The following is a 15458-nucleotide window of genomic DNA, read 5'->3' as shown; positions in this document are numbered from 1 at the left end:
TTCTGTCCTTGGGAAACGCGTTCAATTTGAATTATTTGAAACACGCAGAAATACATACTTGTAGTGTTTGCCAAGATAAAGTTATTATCAAGTATCACACGTTTCAATGCGTGTTTTAAGGAGTGCGTACTATGGCAGATTTTTCAGGTAGTAAATGTCCTACATAAATAGCCTATATTTGAAAGGGAGTGGTGGTAGGAGGTGATCAGTACCCGGGACAGCGATTTACGTGGGCTGTTTATGTGTGTGTGTGTTGGCGTTACACGTGAAATGTCTTGAGTTCTACAATGCAGCTGGTTTAATATGCAACTCGCAGAGCTGTCTGGCTGGACTGGTTGGTTATAATCGAGCAGATTACGTTTGCAAGTCACAGAGGTAGAGAGACTGAGAGAGGGAGGGAGAGAGAATGCGTTTTGGACAGACGATCTGATATCCTGCAAGCGACCCCGACATTGCATCGAGCTCTGCGATCCTAACTTGATTTTGAAGGCAAGCTTCCCAAACATTAATGTCTCTGTTGGATAATGTAATACGGATGCGATGGTTACCTTTATTACGGTAAGTAAACAGAATTACCACACAACTTTTTCTTTTTCTGTAGTTTTTTTTTTTTTTTTTTTTTTTTTTTTTACTGTGCTGTTTTCGTCAAACGTACTGCAATGCTTACTGGTTTGCTGGTAGAACTTCTACTGTTTTCATGTTACTTTTCGCATGCAACAAAAAGCAATCAGAGCGCGTTGATATAAGCAACCGGGTAATATATCGAGGTGGTGCTTATTGTTAACCAATTAAGTCAGTTTGTTTGACACTTTTATCTGAACAATAGCAGATATACAATAAAGAGTTTTGGTTCTAGTTGCACAATATTATTATTATTATTATTATACTACTACTATACTACTACTACTACTACTACTACTACTACTAATAATAATAATAATAATAATAATAATAATAATAATAATAATAATAATAATAAATAATAATAATAATAATAATAATAATAATAAAATAAATAATAATAATAATAATAATAATAATAATAATATATAAAAGCGGATTTGCAAAACTTGACGTTTCATAATCCTTACGTTCTTGGGCTAGTCTGTCCGACGGCGGGTTCCTTTCGAATTGTAGGTCTGCAGCAAAATTGTGGGGTCATGACACTGAATGACGTGTGGATTGAGGTCCAAAAAAACCAACAAAAAAATAAATAAATAAAAACATGGTGAATTTGCTGTTGTTTTGAATATTGCTTTGCGTTCACATATGCTATAGAGTGCTATATAACGGACTGCATAGTTTATATTTTAGTTGCGCGTGAATGAAAACTATCAAAGGAGTGCAGATTGAACGCTGTTTGCATAAGCATGTGGATATTAAAATAATGTTAAACAAAGATAAAATAAGCAGTTACACTGTAAAATACAATTAAAAGTGCAAATGAGTATAAATACACATTAGTGTGTTTTACGTTAATTTACGAGTATAATTTAGATGCAGTAATACCTTCCAAAATGTTACCCAAAACATTACAGTATAAATAAAGCCAATACGTTCAAACATGTGTTGAAAACCTGTTGGGAGTTTTTTTTATTTTTTATTTTTTTTATTTTTTATTTTTTTCTTAACTCTTAAACATTTTTAAGTACATTGCTTTTTTTTTGGATATTTTTTTTCTGTGTGTGTGTGTGTGTGTGTTTGCGCGCATTCATAACGACAGAGATACTTTCAATTTACTGTGAATAACTTTGGGGGGTTTATGCTCTGCACAAGCGGCTGAATCCTTCAGGGCACAGTAGGGACTCAAAGGCATGACATCCCTGTGTGCAAGTCCAGATGTTCTACCGCTCTCTCCTAATACACTGATGTGGAAGTATTTAGACATGAACACTGTTATCTTACGTCTATTTATATTTTTTGACTTGCATCGTTCGACCGCATGCAGCATTGACCCCGGGTATTCAGATAATCACTAAAAGATAATTATATATAATAATCACTAAAATGGATAATCCAATTAAATCTTTATAGGGAAAACAGGGCAAACCATTTCTCATAAGCTAACATACGCTTTTATGGCCAGTAATTCGTGATATAGAATAGAACACTATATATACCATGGCACAAAAGCCTATAATTGTCTCTATGGTTTGTTTTCAAACATACTTTCCCTTGATAAACATACCAAAACGTTGGGATGTTAGCTGTTTTGAGCAAAAATTTTATAAATGGTAAATTAATGTCACCACTGTACGTTTAAATGGATTTAACAGCTTTTTGTTTTATTTTTTATTTTTTATTTTGTTTTTCCCTTTCACCCAACATATGCTAGGATGTCCTGTCGGGGCTTGTTTTTTTTTTTTTTTCTTTTTTTTTCAAGAAGCATCTGTCAAATAATACTTTTAAAGCCGAAAGGGAAATGCTAAAACAAGTAGAGATTAGAGACAGCAAAGTTAACTTGCTTCTCAAAGAACAAGGGTATGCAATTAAATTTCATGGTGGGCAGTGGTATAGTCGAGCCGGAACGCGCCGGAAAGGTCTTCCGGTACTTTAGTCCAGTGGTTCTCAACCCTGGTCCTGGGGTCACACTGTCCTGCTGGTTTTTGTTCCAACCAAGCACTCAATTACATAATTGAACCCGTAATTGAATTAATAATTTGCCTAATCTGAGCTTTATAAATAGAGTATCTTATAAAAAGTTTAAGAATTTATGTCATTATACAATTTTATACCTAAAGTGAAATCTTCGTCTGTTTAAAATAATTAAAATGCTCAGATTAGGCAAACTCACATCTTAGCCCAATGCAGATTCTCACACTGACAGTAACAGATATTCTCCCAAGGCAGAGGACAACCATGACAAAAACACATCTGTAAACATAAATATGAATTATTCCATACCTGGACATAATTATATACGGCCTATATAATATTATTGTTAAAATGAATGACTATGAATGACCGCTTCTGTGATCTTCATTCTTGCACATACATGTATATCTATATGTTTTGGTCCTGCAGTAAATAATAGCAAACAGTATCACATTGTGAAAATGTAAGATGACATTTTGAAACATAGCTCTCTGAATAATACTCAAAATAAGAATATTCTGTAGGAAAACTCAGCATACTCTATTACAAGCCTAAATTAAGGAAAAACGTTAAAACGATACCTTTCTTATTAATAGAATTGGGACTGCATGTTGGACAATGTTGCTTAATTAATAGGAGGGAAGCTTAAATAAATGCTTTATTAAATAAAGAAAAAGCTCTGAAAATGGAGATGCTAAAAAATAAAGCTTAAAATAATTAATGCTGTAAAAGTAAGCATGCATGTTTTGTTAAAATAGCAAGTAAAACTTGGCAAGTTTAAGCAAATGAGCACAGAATACCACAAAGTGTCTGATGTAAATCGGTCATTTTCTCTTGAGTTCTTTTTTTTTTAAGGAACACCTCTTACAAGCTTTCTAAATCTAAAAGTTTGTAAGTTAATATAATATAAATGAACAACTCTCTCCAAATCAGTGGCTTTCAACAGTCCAAAAAGTAAAAAATAACCCTGCCTCCAAATGTAAACCAATCGATTGGAGAAATGTCATTGAAACAAAACCCTGCCTTCTTTCCATAGTAAACCAATCAGAATGAAAATATTTTATTCTGCCTACAGCACAGATCTGCCCCCAGAACAAAATTCATTGCAAATAACTGAACTGAGTGACCAATACGGCCAGGAGACTATTTGGCGTGACACCTGGAGGTGGAAATGTGCTGTGTACAGCAGCCGTGACAAAGACACTTGAACGCGGTGCTGTAGCAGTTTCTCTGTGTGACTTGATCTGCCCTGCTCTCTGCAAGAACCCGAGGCGGAGTTTAGGGAATGCATGTCTACAAATAAGGTTACAATAATTACAAGATTGATTTCACCATAACTGAGACTGCATGTGTATCTTCTGCAATTAGTTGTAACCCGCAGTAACGTGCATTTTGTTGCCAAAAGTGTATCCCAACTGGTTTGTTATTGATTAAGCGTGATTATGAGCAGAGGCTGTCTTCCAGGACCCTTGGAAACGAAATGTATGACATTAATGCTTTCTTCTTGTGGTTAAACGAGAAATAATTTGTTTGAGTCAGTATTGGTTGGAGCTATTGCAGGGCATGTTTTTGTAGCTGGGATCTTATCGGTCTGTCCTGAATCAGAATAGACAGCCTGCTATTATATGGAGTGTTGACAGACTGTTTGGTTGGGATGGCCATGTTACAGGTGCATGCGTTTGCAGGGACAAAACATTAGAAACACAACAGCACAAAGGCACCTTGATTACACAATACCTGTTGTTATGCAAACTGCTTCCCTCACATGTATTCTGTAGTACCTGCTGTAAAACCCTCTTAAAAACAGTCCTGAGGGATGCAACAGCAGATCTTTGAGAGAGGGTTGATGGCAGGCGTTCTGTTGGTAGGCTGCTTGTGATTATTTGGGAACAGCCTCAACAGTGCAATAAAATATATTGTATTGTCAAGTACTAGAGACAGAACACTTACTGTGCCAATGGTACAGAAAAACAGGACAGGGTACCAAGGGTGCTGTTCAGATAACAAAGGTGTTAAGGTGTTACATAGAGGTGTTCATGCAATTTAATTGTGCGTTTCACTATGGGTTGTGTTATTGTACAGGCAATTTAAACACAAAATCCGGTACTGTTCCGGTGCTATTTTCTATAAGTAGCAGTAGTGTTATTGAGCCAGAACTAGCGTAAAAGGAAAGCTAATCACATGACTCACATCTCCCACACAACTGTCTGATTCAGTCATAGTCCTCTTGATACAATGAGAAGAGCATTAGGAACTTCTACTACTAAGTACTTCTTTAAGAAGGCTAAACATGCTGACGAAGGCCACAGCAGCAGGAGACAGAACCTGTAATGGCAGTGGATCACACAACCCTTCATGTTACAGCTGCAGTTCCATGTTTCAAACAGGCAGCAGCATTTATTCAGTCAAAGCAAGGGCCACTTCCCTCTCTTCACATGTATTTCTGTCAGTTAAAAAAAAAAAAAGAACAGGACTTTTAGTTTTCGCAGTTTTATGTTTAATCTAAGAGCTTAAACTGAGGGAACACAAAGCCACTTTGTGGCTTGGAACTTGGTTCCAGGAGACTGGGTTTCAGGCCACTGCATGGCACACCAGAGGAGACTTGGGGTTTGTACAGCGAAGTTGCCCCAGACTAGTTCTGCAGGTCTCCTGGAACCAGGTTTCAAGCCACTGTTCCTGAAAAAGTGGCTCTGTGTTCCTTTAGCTTAAGAGCTTACACACTCTTTAAAATCAGCTCTTAAATGATCCTTAAAACACTGTGTTCTTCTGTTTTCTTTACATTAAGTTTTCATAACCAGTTAGGCGAGTTACATGCCTGAGGCACATTTCTATTAAATGTAGGTTTAGAAACCTGTGCAATATGTTGTTTGAAAGCCATTTCTCAGTCATACGAATTATGGAAAAGTGAGTTGAGTGGTAATAAGTACAGTCCACCCAGCTAGATGGAACCAAGATGCTTGGTGCTGCAATCTAGTGATACAGGAGGATTTGCCAGATAAGTAAATAACAATAAAATGCTTCCAAAGATTTTAATAGAATGGTACAGCTCTGGTGTGTGCAGGGGATCATACAATTAGGGAAGTATAGGGGTCCCTGAGTGTCTACTCTGGTAAAAGCTCAGCCATGTGGTGTGCAGGAGTCATAGGGTTAGGGGACGCAGTGGTCCCACAGTCGCTAAGAACTGTGTTTGTGTTTTGTGTTTAGTGTAGAACTGGACTTTTGGTTATGGGTCAAACCCAGGGATGTACAAATACAGAGTGATACACACCGCTGTGTCACTCCATCATTATTATTTACAAGTGTTTGCCATAAGGCTCTGGACATTGTTAAAGACAAATAAACACCCTTGCACCTGGAAATCATTGTCTGTCTGTTTTGTATCCACTCTGCACTGCACGCATCTGTAATCACTTACCACTTTGCTACAGGGGGTTATACAGTCAGGGGAGCTTAGGTTCTTGTCCTGGCTTTGTGAAGTTTCAGGTCTTTACCAGAGATACCTCAGGGATCACTGAATTGCCTCAGAGAGGCAAATTTGTCAGGGAGCTGTTTCTCTTCCCTGCCTATTTACCAATATTTGGACCGGCTTCAACAAAGATTTTAAACCTACTAATATGTAAACTGTCTAATAGTATGCATTTATTTCCTGAAGTGATATTAATTGAAATTAAATTAATTGTATGGCTGGATGTTAGTGCAATAATAACCAAAGTGAGCTTGTTTCCTTTGACTCGTAGGTTGAAAGAAATGTATTACAAACAAGATTGACTGTATCTAATCGCAGAACAGGAACATTGTCAGCATAATGGGTTTTAAAGCCTTGGTTTCTGATTCCTGGTCTGTATATTGTGAACAGAAGCAGCGGTGTCCTTCAAACTAAGGGTGTTCTACCCTCTACTTCCCAGAGAATTGAGGGCCATGGTTTATTTGGTCTTTAGAAAGAGGACTGTGGCAAAGTAGTCTGCAGTATGCAGGTGTAGTGGTGATGTGATTACGAAACAGAAGACAGACAACAAAGTTCACTGTCCAAACAATATGTTTATTTGTAATCCTGGTCTGGTGACCATCGGGGTACTCTGTTCCCTTTACACAGTAACCTCACAAGTCGGGAGGGAGATTTCTAACCAAGATTCATTCTTTCTCTGCCACAAGGTCGTAATTTTAATATCCTCCAGGTGTAAATGTTTGACAGTGACACCGATTGAAAGCTGTCAGAAAACGTTATGCTGCTGTGACTCGCAGCTCTTAAAAAGTCCTACTATTTTCCTCTCAGTTTGAATTTTCTGGTATGAAGATAATGTTTTTGGCTTTACGTTCCATGTTCAATATATTAAAGTAGCTTCAAATGGCATGTTCGATCTAGTTATTATGTTTATATCAGAGTGGTTTGTATTGCAATACAAATACAGTAATCCTTTGCTTATCCGCCCGTTAGCTATCCGCTCTAACCGTTTGTCTGCCATGATCAATCTCTTCAGCAATGTTAGTTTATTATTGAACAGATTAGTTCAGAGACTGTAGATCCTACCAAAGTTTTCGTACATTGTACTGTATGTGCTCTGTACACAACTGTTGCTGGCAGTGTCACGTGAGCTGTTCAATGTGTTGATATGTAAATAAATCCTGTTCGCCTGCGGGGCGTATCAACTTCAACTCCTGTCACTATCTCCTGACTGTCACTCAGAAGAGAAGGTGTGCACCTACATGGCCACTCTGTCACAAGCATTGATACCTTGTATCTTTCTAAACAGAGATTTAGTGGAGCTAACTAGTGAAAGCTGAATTTTGAATGTTTAATGGTATTTAAAACATTTTACATATCCGCCATCTCTCTGGTCCCACCTCACACAGATACGCGATGCATTACTGTACTGTGTGTTTGTTAGAGAACTGCTCTTTGGTTCTAGTTTCCTGCCATAGACATAATACAATCGGCTAGCTCAGTCAAAATGACTATTTGCAGGTAAGATTCAGTGCCTTCTAATGATTGGTTCAAGCCTCCAACTGTATTTCTGGGAGTACACAGCTGAGCAGTAGATTGCGCTGGCTTGTTCACACAGTGGTCAGTGATATAGCCTACCTAGGAGGCTGTGTGGTCCAGTGGTTAAAGAAACTGGTTCAAATCCCAACTCAGCCACTGACTCACTGTGTAACCATGAGCAAGTCATGTAACCTCCTTGCGCTCTGTTGCTGTAATTGACTCTGCAGCTGATGCATAGTTCACACACCCAAGTCTTGTATCTTTTAAAGATAAAGAGCTTTGAGGTGGCTACGAACAAAATCTGAAGAGCAGCTTCTGAACTCATAGTAAATGCACCTCAGTCCAGAATAAATCAATAGTGAAGTTATTGCACTGGGAACAAATCAGAAGAAAAAGACAGCTAGTGTGGTTGAACAGATATACAAAATCCATTGGTTTCAGTGTATTGAAGACAAGACTTGAGAATGTGACTGTTTGAAGTGTTCAATGAAAATGTGCATGTTCCAACTCAATAGTTTGGCCTGTTCCTCCCTTTTTCCCTGTGGTAATTTTTCCATGTACTTTCCATGGTTTTACTATCCATATATCATAACCTGGTTTGCTATGTTTTTTTTGTTTTTTTTTTAATATGCCTTACCATAGCTCTCTGTGCTTTACAATGCTTACCTATGCTTTACCATGCTTTCACTATGCTTTATTACACATAGCAATGTTTTTACTATGGGAAACTTTACCATGCTTGCTCTATGCTTTATTAAACTATACTGTTGGGATTTTTTATGAGGGATCTATATGTGAAAACAAATTATTGAGAGGACCAGAATCTGTGCATCTAAAATGCATTCATCACTTATGTATCATGACAATCACTTTTAAAATGAAGGAACCTGGTAAGAGCATTTGTTAGTACAGGTTGGGAGTATCAGAAAACTGTATTCAGTGTTTTATGGTATATGCAAAAGATACCCTTATGAAAGTTTACCACAGTATTTTTGCCCTGCTTTTCCTTAGGTTATACATGTATTTACCATAATTTAACCTGGAATGCTATGTTTTTTTTTTTTTTTAATATGCTTTACCATAACTCGTTATAATTTACAATACTTGCCAGTTTGCAGTAAGTGGGGCAGGGGTGTTGGAAAGTTGAACGCATCTGCTGAAATAAATCAGAGGATTTTAATAATTGAGCTGTAAAAAATAAACACTGCACACTAAAGCAGACCTCATTAAAGTTGTGATATCCTGAGGGTTCAGTCACAGTCCATGCTTCATTCTTAAGACTATATTGAAGCTCATTATGAAAGCAGTTACTGTACAGAGCTAATGAAAGAATCACATCAATCTTCCCTGTCGCACATTTCCACCCGCTGTGTGCTTTTGAAAGAAGCACATGTTGCAGCAATCATGTATTTTAATTTAAAAAAGCAAACGCTGGTACCATACCAGGTTAAAGAAAGTTATCAGTTTGCAAGCCTTACTTTTGGATAGCCTGTTTCATTTCCGACTGTAGGTCACATCTGCAGTGTTGTGTATGGACTGCAAAGCATATCAGTCATTTGGAGAAGCAGCTTGTTGGCTAATGACAAGAAATATGGCATATAAAAGGGCGGGGCTAACCTAGTTTTTAATTTTTTTTTATGAAAATGCATGTTTTCTTTAACCACAACGCGTGAGAACTACTTAACGAACACAAGAGCATGATAGCTGAGATTTATGAAATGACTTCATAAGCCATAAGCACATTAATAGAAAAGTGATGGGACTGTTTCTCGGGGACTAAGATATAATGTAATACCAAAAGACAAAACAGTGACACCATAATGCAATTTACTATAAATGCAGAGCACAACACTTTGTCTGAATGTTCATTTTATCAGGACATTTTAGAATCCAGTACTGTCCTTTAACAATATCAAAGGGCATGCAATGATTACTAAAGGAGTTTTAAGACATTTTCTTACCTCCTATTGCCAGTAGTAATATAAGCACTGGTCCGTTGCTTATTCTGTTGTATATTCAATATGGAATTGGCAGATATATTTCAAAGACCATGCTGTAGAAGTTATTGCTTCTTCTTGCCGCTTCAGTAGCTGCCATCAAACCATGTGACCTACTTCAAAAAAATAGTTTAATCAGCTTCCAAAGTGAACGTCTTGGTGGATTAAGGTAGCTAAGTGGAGTTTCAATCCCTGGTCTTTCACCTTTTTAAAGCTGTAGTAGTTTGCTTGGAATGACGTCAATTCAAAGATCTGCATATGCTGTGAATGTCTATGCATAGAGGATTGGACAAAAATTGGCAAGATGTAGAAAAGTCTTGTGTAAACATACATTGGAAATCCATTTATTATCCAAAGGCTTCCCTGACATGTATTGTATGAAATCTGAAGCGTACATTTCCCAGTTGCAGATCGACAAGACATCTGACAGACCTTGATAGAGGGGCAGTTCCACAAATTAGGCAACCTCACAGTCAAACAAACAATACATTTTCTCCAACAATTTTTAAAGTTTTGGCCTGTTTCAGCACACCAGTATCAAGTTTCCCAAGATGAAGAAATATGGAAATATCTACAGACTTGTGATAAATTGTTCCTAATACAATTTTTAACAATAATAAAATAAACTCCTTCGTTACCACTTTCAGGTTGAGTCATAGCCCACAACACCACACCACACCACATGGCAACACACAACACCACCCCACACCACACCTCACCAGTCCACCCCACCCTACCCTACCCCACCGAGATCTGTCCTCTGTCTAAATCACTACAGAAAGAGCGATTTAAAAAAAAAAAAAAAAAAAAAAAAGTGCGCTGGCTTTTCTGTACTGTACCACATCATGGATTGTTATTGCTGTGATTGGGCAATAATCCTTACCCTATCGGTGCACAGGAGCGGCTGTTTTGAAAAGAGCTTTGAAACAGAGTTTAAAGTTGTAAGTGTAAAAGGTTGTCAGTATGTTAACTATGAAAAGAAAAATTACAGGTCCGTATTTAAACAGTTGTAGTTGTTAATTTTTCAGAACACTTCTACTTGCTCTTTAAGTCCTTCAATTAACTCCTAACTTTTGAAAGAGACAAAACAACTGTTAATTTAACGAAACTAGAACAGAACAACTAAGTTCTGTATTTCAGATCACTTTAGCAGTCTGTTTATGATAATAAAAATTATGATGTAGCTGTAGAGTATGGCAAATCCGTGGAAGACTGTGAATTCAGCATGAGCCTGCAGATTCCGTAATTTTTGTTATCCACAGATTTGGACGACCTCTACTGATGGTCCTTCCAAATATTTGCTACAGAAACTGGAATTGCACACTCAGTGCTACATTCTGCTGTGGGTGGACAACTCAGGACACAGGTCAAATGTCAAGTGGCACAGGGACCCTTTGAAACAGAGGAAGTGCATAAGATCTGTTTTATTCCTGTTTTGTACCTTAAGGTATTCCAAAACATTCAAAGAGGACGATAAATGTCTAAGAGATATAAATGACAAAATCATAGATGAAGAGAAAAAAATAGCAAATATATTAAATGATTACTTTTAATAAGTTTTTACAAAGGAGGATGCTTTCCTGTTCCTACAAAAAGGATATTGCTGCTCTAGAAAAAGAGCAAAGAAGAGCGACCAGAATTATTCCAGGTTTAAAGGGCATGTCATATGCAGACAGGCTAAAATAATTCAATCTATTCGATCTTTAAAAAAGAAGACTAGATATTGACAATGTCAACCCAAGGGACTTTTTAATTGCCTTACCACATTGGTGAGATGCTTATAAAGATGACTCCACTATAACCCCAAGCTCCTTTTCAAAGTCCTCGTCCCCTATTTCCATCCCATTAATTTTGTACTCACAACCTGGATTATTTCGCCCAATATGCAGTCTTTGCTCTCGAGCGTTGTATAAGTGTGTATATTCCTCAGTCCCTAATGTTAAAACATGCAGAAGGTCATAAACTCAGCAATGTTTAAACATTCAAATATGCCAACGCTTAAACTAATGGGCGTCAGCTGAATGATTTAAGTTTTTCAGTTGTATGAAATGAATAACATCCGTCCCACCAAGACTTACGTCATTGGACATACCTAGATAACATTTGGGGCAACACAGCACATTAACCCCTTCAACTCCAGTTGTAAAAATGAATGTGCATGCCATCAATCTTATATGTTGATGTATTTCTTTTGTAATAGCAAGCAAGTTATATCAATACAAAATATCAGTAACAAGTAATACTGCAAATAAACTGCTCCATAATGAAAGTAAATACTATATATAGACATTAAGATCACTGGTGGTTTGTTCCTGTATCTTCCATCCTTCTGAATGCACTCACAGATGAATGGGATCCTGGAAATGCAATTGGATAAAAATGTCATCAGACACACCCCCAACACCCTCCGTCTGCAAAAGAAACATTCCACAGTAAAAACAGCCTATAGAGCATTCACACTGACTGACCAGTCTAAAAGAAACTCCATAGAATAGACAGCAAACCTTGAAGCACGCAGGCACGACATGATACTGCACCTGCTCTGTCTTTTGACGTAACTGCATCCTGGAGCTGAAGGGGTTAAAACCTGGCTCATTCAAATCTTTTGCAAATGTGCACATCAGAAGCTCAAAAGACCACTTGTGTTCTAGATTTGATTGGTTTCACAGTAAATTCATTTTCCTGTTTAGCTGGTTATTGCATTAAACCGGTTTTGTTGTCCTGGTCTATTGTTTGAAGTTTAGAAACAACATTTTAAAAATGAAGAAATAAATAATAAATTGTCCCGGTTGTTTGTTTGTTATTTTATGGGGAGTACACATTGTCCTCCAGTCCACTCTATATGATGAGAAGAATGTTACCTTTAGCCATTTGGTTGATCTTTGATCTCTTATGTGCAAGCTTCTGATGAAAGACCTAATCAGCAGGCATTAGGAAACAAAGAATAATCTGTCTTACACCAGAATATTCAAATTTGTTTCCGTCCATACATTGAAGTGGAATTCAAGCTATTCTTGTCTTGAAAAGATGTGCACATTACGGTAAGCACATATTGTATTTTTTATGATGATATTTTCTTACAAAATTGACAAACGCTCTTTGATATTTTTCTCTTGTGCACCCTCAGGACTAGTCCCATGATCAATGCAAAGACATTGAAACACGCAGATCGTTTTATACAGTGTACAGTGGAAATGTTCCAAGTTAACTTACATCTCTGTTAGAGACATGTAACTCTACCTATGCGCCAAGATCAAATGATGCATCTATTTCTAAAATCCCTAATTTGGTATATAATATGGGACAACATGCCTTTGTATATCAGGAATCTCATCTTTGGAACTTATTGCCTTTGAACATAAATACAGCCTCTTCACAATACCTTTTAAAATCAAGTGTTTGTGTCCTGTTTGAATGATTTGTCTACATTTGCAATTGATTTTATGTTATTTCTTGCCTCTTTCTCCTGCCAGGGTCCCCTTGTAAATGAATAGCTTAAGGATTCTGTCCTGGTTAAATAAATACATTTTAATTTGTAGGGAACAAAGAGATTGTTTACTTAAAAAGAGCTTCTGAGAGTTGGTGTCCCATGACTTTTTAATGAAAGTTTATCACTGAAAATGTGTACAGTAATTCAGCAGTTTTTGCATGCTTTTCCTTGGGTTATACTTTATTATAGTTTACTCTGGTTTAAAGTGTTTTTAATATGCTTTACCATACCTCTCCATGCTTTACAATGCCCACCTATGCTTTACCATGCTGTCACTGTTCTTTATTATACGTTGTTGTTATAACTATGGGGGAACTTTTATAAGGGTGGTCAATGAAAATCTAAAGCAGAAACCACTGATTAATTTACGTAATGTTTCTGTATGTTTCTGAGAGATACAGGGGGCCACAGATGTGCTACAAACTTTTGAGTTTTAAAAACATCACCAGGATGTGAGGACTGAAATAGAGAATGATATACAAATGTAATGTAAACTAGTTAATAGTTACAATTACTGTTTTACTAACAAAAGGATACTATAAATCATGCCTGTCATGCACTTCCACTCTTTGTGCTGGTCTCACATGTGCAGTTTAGTTGTACTTGCTCTTCCTAGGCCATTGTACTAATTTCCCATATTTTCGTGCTACGTTATTACTTAATTAATTAACATTACTATGCATTTACTATGCTTTATGCTATGCTTTTACTTTGGTAAACTTTACCGTGCTTTCACTGTGATTTATTACATTTTGCTGTAATTTTTACTATGGGGATCTTTGATAAGGGATCTGTATGTGAAAACAAGTTATTGAGAGAACCAGAATCTGGGCTCTGGTTTCACAGACCCTGATTATCTTACAAGATAATGACTGTAGGCAGTCCAAGATTGGTGCTTATCGGAGTCTGTGAAACCCTCTGATCCCTAATGGCAGGCTTAAGACTAATTAACGGGAGGTGTCAAAAAGATGAATTAGCAGCACTTAATGATTATAGGGTTTGGAATCCCAGAAATGTACCTCCTGACATTTTGTTTTCTTATTTTCAGATCTTGCAGGTGAATCTAGTGATGTCCATCCTGCTGTATGTGATGTTTCTTGCTTACCTCTGTGGTCTCCATGCTACATCAATGGGTAAAAGAAAAGACCCAGTGAATTCCCTGATCATCAAACTCCTCCAAGAGGACATAAAGAAAAACAAACAGCAGCAGCCAGAGGACGTTTTTGACAAATACCAAGACACGCAGCTAGAAGGCGATATTCCAGAGGATGCAGGTTTTTTCGAAAGGAAAACATCAGCCTACCAACAGGTCTATAGTATTGATGCAGAGTTATTGAGACAGCATAAGCGGTATAATTCACCGCGGGTGCTTCTGAGCGACCGGCCACCGCTACAGCCACCACCATTGTATTTAATCGATGATTACTTGGGGAATTCTGAAATGGGGAATAAAACACGGAAAAAACGCTATGTGGAGCAGAAGAGCTACCGAGGGGAGTATTCTGTGTGCGACAGCGAAAGCGTGTGGGTCACAGACAAATCCACGGCGGTAGATATCAGAGGACATCAAGTGACCGTTCTAGGAGTTATCAAAACCGGTGGCTTGGACGTCAAGCAATACTTTTACGAAACCAAATGCAGGGCAGCCAAGCCGCTCAGAAGCGGTTGCCGAGGAATCGACGACAAACACTGGAATTCACAATGCAAAACCTCACAGACCTTCGTCAGAGCGCTAACCAAGGAGAAAAGCACTATGGGGTGGAGGTGGATACGAATCAATACGTCGTGCGGGTGCGCACTTTCAAGGAAAATCAGGAGAACATAATTACACGCATAACATTCTTTTTGGATTGCAAATATAAGTTATTCTGTTTTAAGTTATATGAAATGCATGTAGCGTATTATTATTATTATTGTTGTTGTTGTTGTTATTATTTTTATTAATGTGGATATATTTGTGTTATTTATTAAACAAACTTTGGTCACGCTTCAGAGAGTAAGGGATATTCCAACCCACCCAAATAACATCTTAAGGAGAGATGACATGCCTTCAAACTTAGTGGTCAGTTTTGGTTCCTTTTTTTACTGTGCAGAATGTGTCTTCTCAGCCATGTGAATCAGTATTTTTCTTCAACATTGTGAATTATGTTCTGTCTTTTTAATAATATAGTTTACATCTCATTCTCCAGCCCTGTTTTCTACATACAACACATATTTGATACTTACGTACAGATATTTTCCAAAATCTTTATCTTCAAGGCCAAACTATACAGCATCAATATAGATTTTTTTTTTTTTTTACAAGCACAATATTCAATACATGGACTTGTGTCTTAACGATAAGGAATACATAACCCACAAATATATTAATGGTAGTTGTTGTTATTTTATTAGT

At 37.3% G+C, this 15458-nt stretch overlaps 1 protein-coding gene across 1 annotated transcript; it reads left to right on the top strand.

Moving 5' to 3' along the window:
• The first annotated feature begins 254 nt into the window (after positions 1–254).
• On the top strand, positions 255–14982 carry LOC121318570 (neurotrophin-3-like). Its single transcript, XM_041255386.1, has 2 exons — positions 255–558; positions 14112–14982. Exons 1-2 carry the CDS (start codon positions 541–543, stop codon positions 14886–14888), a joined length of 795 nt encoding a protein of 264 aa, XP_041111320.1. The 5' UTR covers positions 255–540; the 3' UTR covers positions 14889–14982.
• Positions 14983–15458: the final 476 nt, after the last annotated feature.

The sequence above is a fragment of the Polyodon spathula genome, chromosome 7 (assembly GCF_017654505.1).
Source record: "Polyodon spathula isolate WHYD16114869_AA chromosome 7, ASM1765450v1, whole genome shotgun sequence".
Lineage (NCBI taxonomy): Eukaryota > Metazoa > Chordata > Actinopteri > Acipenseriformes > Polyodontidae > Polyodon > Polyodon spathula.
Note: the sequence above shows the minus strand (reverse complement) of the source record. Positions and strands in the feature narration are given on the sequence as shown.